General features: G+C 38.8%; 1 protein-coding gene across 1 annotated transcript in view; it reads left to right on the forward strand.

Moving 5' to 3' along the window:
- Positions 1-12,581, forward strand: part of LOC121518684 (roundabout homolog 2-like) — a 161,836-nt gene that overhangs the window by 128,367 nt on the left and 20,888 nt on the right. The window contains exons 16-18 of the mRNA XM_041801169.1: positions 10,330-10,454; positions 10,549-10,720; positions 11,843-12,019. Of these exons, the coding sequence (XP_041657103.1) occupies positions 10,330-10,454; positions 10,549-10,720; positions 11,843-12,019 (474 nt within the window). The remainder of the gene's footprint in view (positions 1-10,329; positions 10,455-10,548; positions 10,721-11,842; positions 12,020-12,581) is intronic.

Here is a 12,581-nt window from a genome sequence, read left to right on the forward strand (position 1 = left end):
GAGAACAACCAGAAGAAAAACCAGGAAAAGATTGGGGCAGTTTTATGTAATTTTCCTCTCTCTTTAGGTGCATTTCCGTGGCAGCATTACAGTGCCACTTACAGGCTTGGCATACATACGGCAGCGTTTTTTAGTCGTTTTCAGTCGTTCAGTGCTTACTCTGACATTTCCTTAAACGATCCCATGTTTACGGAAAACTTTTTCAAAGCGAAACGGAAATACATGGTTTTCGTCTCTGTGTGGACACAGCCTTAAAGCCAGGACAGGAAGTGGGGGACAGCCATTAGGAATGAATGGGAGCTGAGGAAAGTTAGTCCTTTACATCTCTAAATGGACCTCTACACTGCGATTATTATCAGAAAATTTCCACACTGAGCCAATCAGCAATTAGATTCTCCACTACCTGAAACACATCAGAAAGGATCCAAACAAACTCCATTAAAAGACAGTTTAAAAGTTTTCCTCTACTCTTAAGGTCAGACATGACAAAGCTTGACTTTTTACTTTTTATGACTCTGCAACGTGTTCTTAATTCCCCTTAATTGTGTCACATTAGTTTACTTTCTTTTTCTGGGTTCATACCTTTGAAGTGAGTGGAATTAAAGTCACGGTATCTTGCATACAGTCTACTATTCACTGAGACTCATCACATAATAAGCTCTACTCCAGGTAAAAGAGAAACGACAGCTTTTACATTACAGATTTAAACACCAATGACAGCTTAACTGTAAAATTCACCTCCATTCCCAGAGGCATTACGTGTCTATCAGACTATGATTTAGTCAGGTTCTGAGATTGATGTTATCTTTATTAGAGAGACCTTCACCAATCTGCCATTCTAGAGTACTTGGCAATATTTTGATACAGTAGATTCCTTTTATAAGGCAGGAAGCAGTGGAGGAACCACAATGACTGGTGAAGAGGCATTGGTGGTGACTCTATGGGCTCAGAAAATGGGTTAGAGGGAAAAGAGGAGTGATGTGAAGAGGTGGATGACTTGCAATATGTTTGCTTTTGTGTCCTTGAGACATAGTTTGGATAAATCAAGAGCTGTCTGGCTGCAGACCATAGATCCTGTAGACCGCAAACTGTGAGACACTGTCTATGTCAGAATGGAACTGGTGTTATTTGCTGCTACAACGTTGTAGAATTTATTATTATTATTATTATTATTCAACTTTATTCACAAACGTCTGGCAGTTTCAGTCATGAAATACCCACATTGCAAACATTACAGACTAAGCAACATTTCATAATTAAAGGTGAAAAAATTCAGAAATGTGGGTGCAACTTGTGATCCTTTCTGACTTTGAATTGTAACAAGATGCAAATCCTGATTGAGTGATTTTGAGATTAAAATATGTAAATATGGTCTTTTACACTCAGACAGGATATTATGACTGTTCCTCCACCTTCTACTGGAAAGGTCAAAATGAAGATACCTCAGATAGCGAGATGGGGATGCAGCTTTACCAAAGTGTGTTGAAAGGGACAGTAAAGCATCCAATTAAGATAAATTAGTACACTAATAGTGGATCATAGTTAAAAGTGATTAACTCAATTAATCTTGACAGCCCTAATCATGACTTTAGAAAATGGTAGTTTTATAAATTTGACCTGTATTCAAATATCAACTTTAAATAAATGGAATGAAAAGAAGCCTTTAAAATGTGTTTTTGAAATTGAATGAAGTATCTGAAAAAACTGACATGAAAAGTAATTAAAACTAAACTAGAACAAAGCATTTTTGCAAAAATTAATCTAAATTATACCAAAAACCCAACAGTAAAAACCAGAGGTGTCAAGTAACAAAGTACAAATACTTTGTTACCTTACTTAAGTAGAAATTTTGGGTATTTATACTCTCCTGGAGTAATTATTTTTTAGCCTACTTTTAGCCTACTTTTTACTTCTACTCCTTACATTTTCACGCATTTATCTGTACTTTCTACTCCTTACATTTTAAAAATAGCCTCGTTATTCCTATTTCATTTCAGCTTTTTTTCATTCCAGCTTGTCATCATTCAGAAACACACACAAAAAAACCCAACAACCTATCAAGATAAATTGCGCCATCCAGATAGAGTGAATTTGATTGTGGTTGGATGAGAAGTATAAACATCATACTGTTCTGCCACCCTGTTGGTTTGTACACGATCCATCACTGCGCACATGACAAAAATCACGTCACACTCCAGCAAGGAAATAGCAGACGTATGTAGCCTAGTACAAAGATGTGCATGACAGAGACTCAAGAGAACTCAAGCAAAATGTCCCAACCAAGCACCAGCGAGGAGGTTGGTAGTACACATATATGGTTCTTAAATGCATTGCATTGTACTAAAATGCATTCATTGTCAATGGGCATAAATGTGGCTTAAACAGGTGCATCCCAAATTTTTCAACATAAACATTTTAATATAACATTATAGTCTTTATGGTCTTTGGAAAAATGTTCTTCAGGGGCCTATAGTGCACTACCCCAGGGTACTTTTACTTTTATACTTTAAGTACTTTTGAAACAAGTACTTTTACACTTTTACTTGAGTAAACAGCTTGAGTTGATACTTCAACTTCTACAGAAGTCTTTTTAAACCATAGTAACTATACTTCTACCTGAGTAATGAATGTGAATACTTTTGATGCCTCTGCTAAAAACTAATGAAAACAAACCTGAAATTGAAAACAAACATTGAAAACAAAATTTAAAAATTCCCAAACTATTTAAGCTACTATTATAACTTTGGCACTAAGTCACATTAGTAAGAAATTGAAAGAAAGGTGTTTTTGTTGTACCAGAAGGTCCACCTACATTTACAGCTACAGTAGACCCCCCAGGACTAAGGTGGTTGTGCAAACAGTAGTTACGCAGTGGTAGCTATGCAAACGGTAGTTATACAAATGGTAGTTACATAAACACTATTTATGCTAATGTAGCAGTACTTACGAAGCTCAAACAAACATAACATAAGCTAACACAGTTAATTTAACTTTTTCAGCTTTGGATTTAGCTGCTTAACTTCATTGTCTACTTATCTTACGTTGCTGAAGTAGCTTCATTAGCCTTAAATTTAGCTACATTGGCTACATAGCTGCATTACCTATATATCAAATGTAACTTTATTCACATGAACTACATAGATCCATAAGCTACATAGCTAGAGTTTTAATGTATAAATTTTGTAATAAACTTGGGGGGCAGAGATCTGCGGCCTGCAACCAGACTGTCTTGGATAAATCATCCACAATTCTTTGTTCCCGACTCACCAGATATAAAAGTGAGCTCCCAATGATGCTCAAGTCACAGTGTTTAATTTGCAAAGATTTACAAGCTAAAGACAGCATAAGACTTTGTAAAGGGTCATCTTAAGACTGAGCAAAAAGTCTAGTGACCAAACTAGGGGAATTTTCAACAGGAAGTGAAAGGAATTTTGGTCACTGATCAGTGCACCGGCACTGATCAAAATCAAGTAGCATGAAAGGCTGAAGGTGGTGAATGGTCTGCTGTTATGCAATCCTGCATCAACTGTACAGATGAAAATGTATAGTTCCCACTCAATAAGAGGAAAAGATGTTTAAAGACATTTGCAGACCAAAATATCAAAAATATATTGATGTTAAAAATGTTTAACCCTATAGAACCCAGCACAGCGCCTGCACTACGATAAGCATATCCATTTTTGATTGGCGGTAGATTTGAAACCAGATAAGATAGATCGATCATTCTTTTTGCATATAAAATCTGGGGAGTTACACTAACATTTCACACATTCACCATGTTTCAGAGTGCTTTTTTGTTGCAGTGATGAGTTCGTAAAAATGCACAATAAAGTGCCAAAAAAAATCTTTATAAATGAGACCACGGGTATTTGCAGCACTTCCTACATTATATACGTCATCACATTGTGGACATGACCTGTCACATGATTCTTAAGTGTCGCTACCTTATAGGTTCCCCACCCCAACAACAGGAAGTGGCGTATTTTCCCAGGAGTTGTATTTTTTTCCACAGAATACATTGAAGAACTTAGCCTGCACATGTACTCGCCCTCGCTCTCATTTCACCCTTACTTTTTTACAAAAACACGCAGACACACAACCCACACACACCAGACATCCATCACACACACCTTTGACACACTTCCACACATATGTAGTTATGGATTCGCAAAACCTCGGTCGTGCCAAACAGTTTTAGAGCTGGCTCGAAGCTTTTGAACTAATTACAGTGTTGGATGAAGAGTCCAACTACTCATCTGGCTCGTTATTTTACAGGTTACAAAATAGACTATATCTCAAAAAGCAAGTTATGTACAGACTCCAAATAAATTTCCTGTGGTTCCAGAGGATGTTGGGCAACTTTTTTGCATTTACAAATTTGAGGGATACAGCTGTGCAATTCTGTATTTTGAAATATGTGTGAAAAAAAAACAAAAACGATTTTCATTTTTTTAAGGTTTATTGCACTTTTAAGCAATTTATTGTAGTAGTTAAGACATAAGTCAATACATGTCATTAAAACTTAGGATATAAGGGTTATATTGATGTAAAGCAAATAAAAATACTGCCAAAAATGCCACTACAGTATGTAAAAATGTAAGAATATGTCCTGGTGGACTTGTAAAACAGCAGGTTTTAAAGGATTAAAGATTAGACATAAATGTTTGAAAATGTGGTTGTTTATTTTTTTTTTCAGTCTGAATCTTTATGTGGGTGGGGGTCCACCGAATGGATAATTTCTTCTTAGGGGAGGCTTCTTCTCCCACACTTTGAAAACCCCTGGTGTAAATGGTTAAAACAACTGCTAACATCTCATACAGTTCATTCTCCATTGCAAACTCTGCACAAATAAAGCCCACTAAATGATTTCCAAAAACTCAGAGAGCTTTGAGTTTGTATTGTTTTGTCCAAGTACAAGTTTGAAGGTCAAAAAACTGCTTACTGGTATGCTTATTTTTTCACAAAGGTGAGTTGGGTGTGGGGGGTATTTTTTTGTAGTTTTCTGTGTTCAGGTGCTGCATCAGCTGCTTTGTGTTCAACACAGCTTGTACTGGGAGCCAGTCATGCTGAAGACCATTAATGCCTCTTCCTCCCAGTAGGAGAATAAGAGCAGGGGATATGAACAGGGGAAACCACTGGTGGAAAAGGAAAAACTCAGCTCACCGTAGCCCAATTAAAATGGCCACATAGGATCACTAGAGGTCTTTGCAGACCAAGGAACTACCTCTAGTTATTTGAGATCCTGGAAATGAGGCATCATGGTGCAAGAAAAAATTGGCTTGATCTGCAGATACTCCAGAGCCTCCAAAATGTGCTGCTCTGCAGATTCCTGTGGAAAAACACTCGATATCCATCAAGGCAGATTGGGAATGTGGCAGCGCCTTTGTGGAAACCTAGCAGAGGGAGTCTTTGGGGTCTTGGGGGTCAAATCAGCTGATGTCTCCAGCTGCATACAGGGGGAAATGTGTATCAAGATTAATGATCCTTACAATCCTTCAATGAGTTGTTAGAGAGAGAAATGTGGCTGGGGGCTGCAGGCTTGGTGACCTCACTGTCATCACGTTGGTCTGAAGGATCCACCACGCCATTCAAAGACACACTTTGGTGTGATAAAGTTCCGGGCAGGTGAAGCTGCTAAGATGAAGATATACGGAGGGTCAGCATGGAGAAAAGACAAGGCCATCCTGTGTGGAATGGAGTTCCTGACCCTGCCTGGGTAGATTGTATTTAACATTACACGGGTGTTATAAGGGGTCTGTTAGGTAGACACTGAAATGTTTGCTAATGCCTGAATTAATTAGCTTAATTGATGCTCTCATTTGCATAACAGGTTATGTTTAGCACTTTATATAGCAGGACATTAAGCAGCTTAAGTGCCTTTTGTTTAATTGCACAGCTGTGACTAAAAACTGAAATGTTCCCTCAGACATTGGAGGCATTAATTGCTTTAAATTACTCTGCAGCTACACTGTTCATGAGTCCTATCATGTGTATTAGACACATTATTAACAACATACCCTCTGACCTTCTCTGCTGTTGTTGTCAACAGCTATTCTTATGTTTTCCTGAGTCATTATGACGGGTATTGTAGCCATTATCCATCCTTGGGGATTTTTCCAGTATATATAGGGAAACTGCACAACTACACTTAATGCTTCCTGTCTTCTCTTAATGTAAACCTTTGACTGACTGGACAAGCTCTATCAGTTTGCTGAAACAGCACCACTGGAATGACTTTTGAGAAATAAGACCTTACATGCAAGATGGAGCATTCATTATAGCTTACAAAAAGTATGCAGCTGTAGTTCCAGGTCACTTAATGCCTCTTCCCTTCTTACTTTTCCATTACTCATTCCTCTCATATCCACATTAAACTTTGTAAAAGTCACTCATAGTTTGCTCGCTGCTGTCTCATGGGAATTGTAAAGCAGCTATCGTGTGAAGCAGTTACAAAATAACTGAAATAAGAATATTTAAACTGCAACTCGAGCTTGTGTTCTTGCTGTCTTTTTATCCCTTTTGGAGGTGTAAAGGTATTTTGAAGATTTTTGATCTTTTCCTCAAGCCAAAGGATTGTTGTAATAATCCAGAGTTTCTAACTAACAATTCTTTGTTACCCTGCTAGGAATTAGAGAAACATCTGGATGCTACATCTCTGCCACAGAAAAGCTTTCTGTCTTTCTTGTAATTTTTCTTTTGGATGATCAGATTAAATAGACAAATGTTACACCAACAGTTCAAAATAAAAGTTTTCTTAAAGGATGATCCATCATTTGTGGCTTTTTGAAGTCCATTGGATGCTTTTTTTGTTGTTTTTCCATCAGTGCACTCTTCATTGGGATTTGATTTTGTGAAATTCAGCCTGAAAAAGTGATTAGTTGCTCTAAAATTGGTGAGCCAGAGAGCCATATCGATTTCTTTCCACTTCAAAACACGCTCATTTGTGTTGGTTAGTGTGTCGAGAAAAGGTTTAAGAATACTTCTTCCCATGAAAGATGTTACCCCACCAGAAAGAGGGTAGATATTTACTCAGTCACTTATTTTATGTAACATATTTTTATTATTTAATTGACATTACTTTGTAGAAATTTGCTTTCACTCTGACATTAAAGAGGCATTAGTAATTTTTGGTCAAAAAGCCAAATTTTATTGACAATGATTGTTTTGTAAAATCAATAAAAGGGTGAAACATCCAAGTGGGTCAATACTTTTTATAGGCACTTTACACTCACTGGCCACTTTATTAGGTACACCTGTTCAATTGCTTGTTCACACAAATAGCTAATCAGCCAATCACATGGCAGCAACTCAGTGCATTTAGGCATGTAGATGCAAATCAGCAGTAACTGCGTGATGCTATCACATGGACCAAAATTTAGGAGGAATATTTCCACACCTTGTTAAAACTATGCCATGATAATTTAAGGCGATCCTGAAGGCATAAGGGGTCTAACCTGGTACTAGCAAGGTGTACCTAATAAAGTGGCCATTGAGTGTAGATGCTATCATAAAGGGGCTGCATCATTTTTAAGTGTTATTAATGCCCTTTGCGTAAAGCTTCTGCGAGGAGTTTTTGGTTATGAAACAGACTGAAATTAATACTGATGCCTCTTTACGTAACCAGAAGTTTATTTTTATTTTTTATCAGGCAGTCTTAGAGAGCCTAATCAGGTTTGGTAAGCTGTCTGTGCAGTTTAAATCCAAATTCATATGACTGATTCAGACTACATGAAAAATAAGAAGAGGTCAAAATCACACATCCCTGCAGATTGTTTTTGAGCAGGCTACGTCTTTGAACTGCTGCCCTTTGCTAAGAGGTTCAGGGTTGCAGACTGAACAGGTTTAAAAATTCATAACACCCCACGTCTTCAAAACTCCTAAATGGTGGCAGTTAAGGTAGGACATGCAGGATTTCTGTATGCTTTTTTGCCCTCATATTTAAGAACCTGTTATTAACTTACGAATGATCATTTTTTTATGATTAATGTTAGGTATGTATGATGTCGAATGTTGTCTTTTTAAGGCTACAGCATGAGTGGAGAGCACAAGACAGATTTTTACTGTGTAGGACAGTTAAGTGAATTTTGATCTTGAGTAAGCACCATCAGCATACGGACTGATTATTTCTTTCAAGTTATTTTCAGAGTTTAAATCCACAGCCAAGGGGGAGGTGTTAGACAATATGAGCAGCAAGCTGCAGCAACAACTTTTTAAAAACTTTTCCACAGTAAAGATTCACAGTGAGTGAGATAACTGAGAGTTAAAATGGAAACTTTTAAAGTGAAAAATAACTCAGCTGGACACTTAAGGTGCTTTTCTAGTACATGGTACCCGCTCAATTCATTTTGACTCTGTTTGCCTGCTTTGTTATTTTTTCGTCATGTATTGCCCATTAGCACTTCAAATCCCTGCTCTGAACCAAACCAACAATGACTAGGATTTTACCAGGATTTATCAGTATCAAACCAACACTGACCAGCATCAAACCAACATTAACCAGCATCAAACCATCACTGACTAGTATCAAACCAACACTGACCAGCCTTAACCTGACCAGTATGATTTAATGCTTGTCAGTGCTGCTGTTATTTAGCAGGGAGCACATATGAGGACTGATCGGTGAAGACATAGGGGATAGTTTAATCAATAGAGGATTCCAAAACCAACACAAGCTAAAAGTTCCTCACAGTATCTTTGATTCATTTTTCTGGATGTCAGTATCAAAACTGTATATTATAACATATTTGTTTACAGTCTCATTGAGGCACAGGGAGCAGTGTTTCTATTGGGATACAAAGCCACATCATTACTATAAAGCAGTGTCTGCTAAGTTTACCCTCAGTAATGACAATGATAGATTTTCCGAGCTGGGAAGATGAAACACACTTCACTAAATGATTTAACTAGTGTTTAAAAGAGAGTCTCTAAACAGATGTGGCATGTCGGCAGTATCTGACAGCCTGGCAGTACAGAGGATATTTATCTGCTTCATGAGATATTTTTTTTCTAATAAATATAACAAAATGACTCTGGGAATATCCATCATCAGACTTTTGAAATGCAATGATGCTCGGATTAAAAACAAACAAACAAAAGGAGTAAAACTCTCCTTTTAACAGCAGTTAAATATTTTAGCGAAGTTTATTTCATCTTTCCAGCTCAAACAATCTACCATTGTGGCTTTGTCGTTATGTTTCCCAGTAGAGGCACTGCTTTCTGCTGCCTCCCTGAGACTCTGTGCACATGTTCATTGCATTTCATCCAGCCAATTAGAGAGCCAATCCCATCTGGAGAATTTAAGTCACAGTCACCATGTTGCTCTCTGTCCAGGTGGCAAACAAGAAAATCCCCGTCACGGCCCACCTGCTTTGGCTTCTCTACTCTGCTGTGCCTCTCAGTGCTTTTGCTTACACTACACTGCAGATAGCATTATTATTTTGCAGCTCCTTAATTGGGTTCGGAGTAGTTATTTCATCCACTCAGTCACAACATAATGAAAGTTTTAATGAGAATCACGAGAAAACTATGTGCCCAGAGCGGTCGTGTAGCCCATTCATTGAAAGATGATGATTTGCTGAGTTGCATGGACATGGTGTTTGCCTCCCAGTCTTTTTAAATCACAGATCTGTCCATGCAGGTCATCAGGACAGATTGATATATTTAAAAAACGACCCATTAAGAGAGGGAATTTAAATTTGGCACCGTAAGGCATGACATGTCTGCTGACCATCTCAGAGTCCTCATTATAGGACGCAGAGATGGACCATTTTCATTCAGATATGATATGCAAAATTGAATGCAGCTACTTTGGAAGCATTTACGTGTGCTCATAATGGTTCTAATCCATTATGGAAGTGATGTTAGCTACTAGGCTCTGCCATTTGTTCTTGGCAGGGGGAATTCAACTCCTGTTTTAACTTGCTGCTCTGCTTGGAATGGTTATGATTTATACAATTAGGAAAGAGCAGTTTGGACCTGAAAAGCTTGGCGCACACAACTTATGCCAGTAAGATAATAGATTTTTTAAAAAAGAAGAATGGTGCATTTTAGGTCCAAGTGCATCCTAGTTATGTGCAAACGTTTTAGCATTTAAATATGAAATTGAGATGAAGTGCTGAGCTCACCATCTGCTACACTGGCTTAAAAATACTTTGTTGTACAGCTTGCTCTATGAATATGAATTGAGCAGGAGAGTGAGACAAATCCGTCTCTGACATGATAAAAAACAGGAGACACTCTCATTTCAGCTAAAAACAATCCTTTATTCCTCTTTTTCCTCTTATATTTCCTTTTTCTTCCTTAATCTTTTCACGCCACTTGACCCACCAGCGCCCGGCGCGCCTCCGCAGCAAGTGACGGTGTTGACAGTCGGGAGCCATAACAGCACATCCATCAGTGTGTCATGGGACCCTCCCCCCTCCGATGAGCAGAACGGCATCATCCAAGAGTACAAGGTACGATCAAACCATGCACCTGATACACTTTGAAAGTGAATATTTTATGAGTGTTGTGAGAAATCTCACAGTGAATTCTGTCTATCTCTGTCAGATCTGGTGTCTAGCCAACGAAACTCGCTTTCACGTCAATAAGTCTGTGGACGCAACCATCCGTTCAGTGGTGGTCGGGGGGCTGCAGGCTGGGGTGCAGTACCGCGTGGAGGTGGCTGCAGGCACCAGCGCAGGGGTGGGGGTCAAGAGCAAACCCCAGCTCATCATCTTGGGTAATCCACTCAAACACACACACTATAAAGCTGGAGTCAAATGAAATGACCTAATAATGGAGGACCTGGGGTCTCCTTCACAGATTGGGGGGCCTGGAAAAATGATTTATCAATTTATCGCACTTGAAGAAAAGAAGATTGCGCTTTACAAATGCAGACATCCACTGAGAAATCAATAGCGTTTCATTAAGCGTAGTGTCTGGTAACACTGCCAAGTACTGTTAGCCATATCAATAATCCTCTTCAATATGTGGGCAGCTGGCGCTAACAAAGTAGACAGTGTTTTTGTAGGAGCTTATCAGACTATCACATCTTATCAAACGACTTAAGGATACCCGGAGAATATAAGCTCACAATCGATACAGGAGCTCAGGCCAGATGCTCTTCATCTGTGACTTTTGACTGATATATAATAACACCCTTAACGCACTGAGAGAAAGGGAAACACAGGCCTGTGCACCGCTGCTTAATGACGGGGGGGTGGTGTCGGGGGGTGTGGGCGGTGAGGGGGGTGTTCCTGCTGGAGACTGTGAATCTAATTTCACAGCACAGTAGCCGCAACAGAAAATCAAACTCTGTCAGAGCTGCTCTGTCAATCTCGTGTCTTGCAGCTCAAGTTGATAAGTGCACTGCTGAATTGATTTACTCTGCCTACATATTGGATGCACTGATGCTGTTTATTTCTATTTTTTCTACTATTATTCTGTTCTTATACTCCCATGATGATGCTCTGTGTTTATGTTTGTTTTTAGCTGTTTTGATTTTATTTGAATGCAAAATTTGACAAAAATGCCAAATATATCGCTTTCTTATTGAGTAAACCAAATTAATGAACCCATTAACCCACCTTGCTAATTGCTTTTTCATCTTTGTGTAAAAATATCCAGTTCTTATATATTTTTTGTGGATGTTTTCCACATTGGAGACATGTTTTGAACCAAAATCAAAACTAAATTGATTTTTTTCCATCTTCTCTCACTCTTAATCCCAAATGATTTTCATGCACAGCAGCTCTTGTAATGTAATCATTTCTTCATTTACTTGCCGTTAAATCGTCAATCAACCTTCTATTTTTGTCTTTCCGCCTTATTTATGATGTGTGTTTTCATATGCTGCCCCTAGGCGCAGAACTGAGGGACATAATGACAGGTTCAGAGGGTAACAACAGCATCTCAGATGTGGTCAAGCAGCCGGCCTTCATCGCTGGGCTTGGAGGAGCCTGCTGGATCGTCCTCATGGGCTTCAGCGCCTGGCTTTACTGGAGGAGGAAAAAGAGGAAGGGACTCAGCAACTATGCAGGTAAGAAAATCAATTTACATGGTTCTGCATCAACACAGAATCTCAAAGCACACTGGGTCTCTCCCTCCGATGAGAGCTGATGTCATCACGGAGGCGCCTCCATTTGAGACAACTAAAAAGCAGAACAAAGAGAATATATTCAGCGCAGATGGAAATAGGCCCTATTGACTTTAATTCAGTGTGCACTGATGTGCATCGACTGTGCTGAGTTCCATCAACGCCGCACCTCAACACTCTAATACATTCATGCGAGATAAGTAATTTAACATCCCCTTCCATTACCAGACCATGGCTGGTGTTGTTTGCACATTAACACGAGGCACGTTGAGGTTAACGTATGAAATATTCTCATCCCTCTGTGAGTCAAGCATATAGCTCTGTGCCATTATCATAATGTGTACGGCAGCTTCCATTGTAGTCCTGTTGGGGAGAAGGTGCTTTGATTTCCTGATTCAAAGGGGATTTGTGTGATTAAGTGCTGCTTCCCTGATCCCCTCTTTTTAAGAATATATTTAGGAGTTTAGTTACAAACAACACATTTCCATTTTGACCCTCTGGTATC

Source organism: Cheilinus undulatus, linkage group 12 (assembly GCF_018320785.1).
Source record: "Cheilinus undulatus linkage group 12, ASM1832078v1, whole genome shotgun sequence".
Classification (NCBI taxonomy): domain Eukaryota; kingdom Metazoa; phylum Chordata; class Actinopteri; order Labriformes; family Labridae; genus Cheilinus; species Cheilinus undulatus.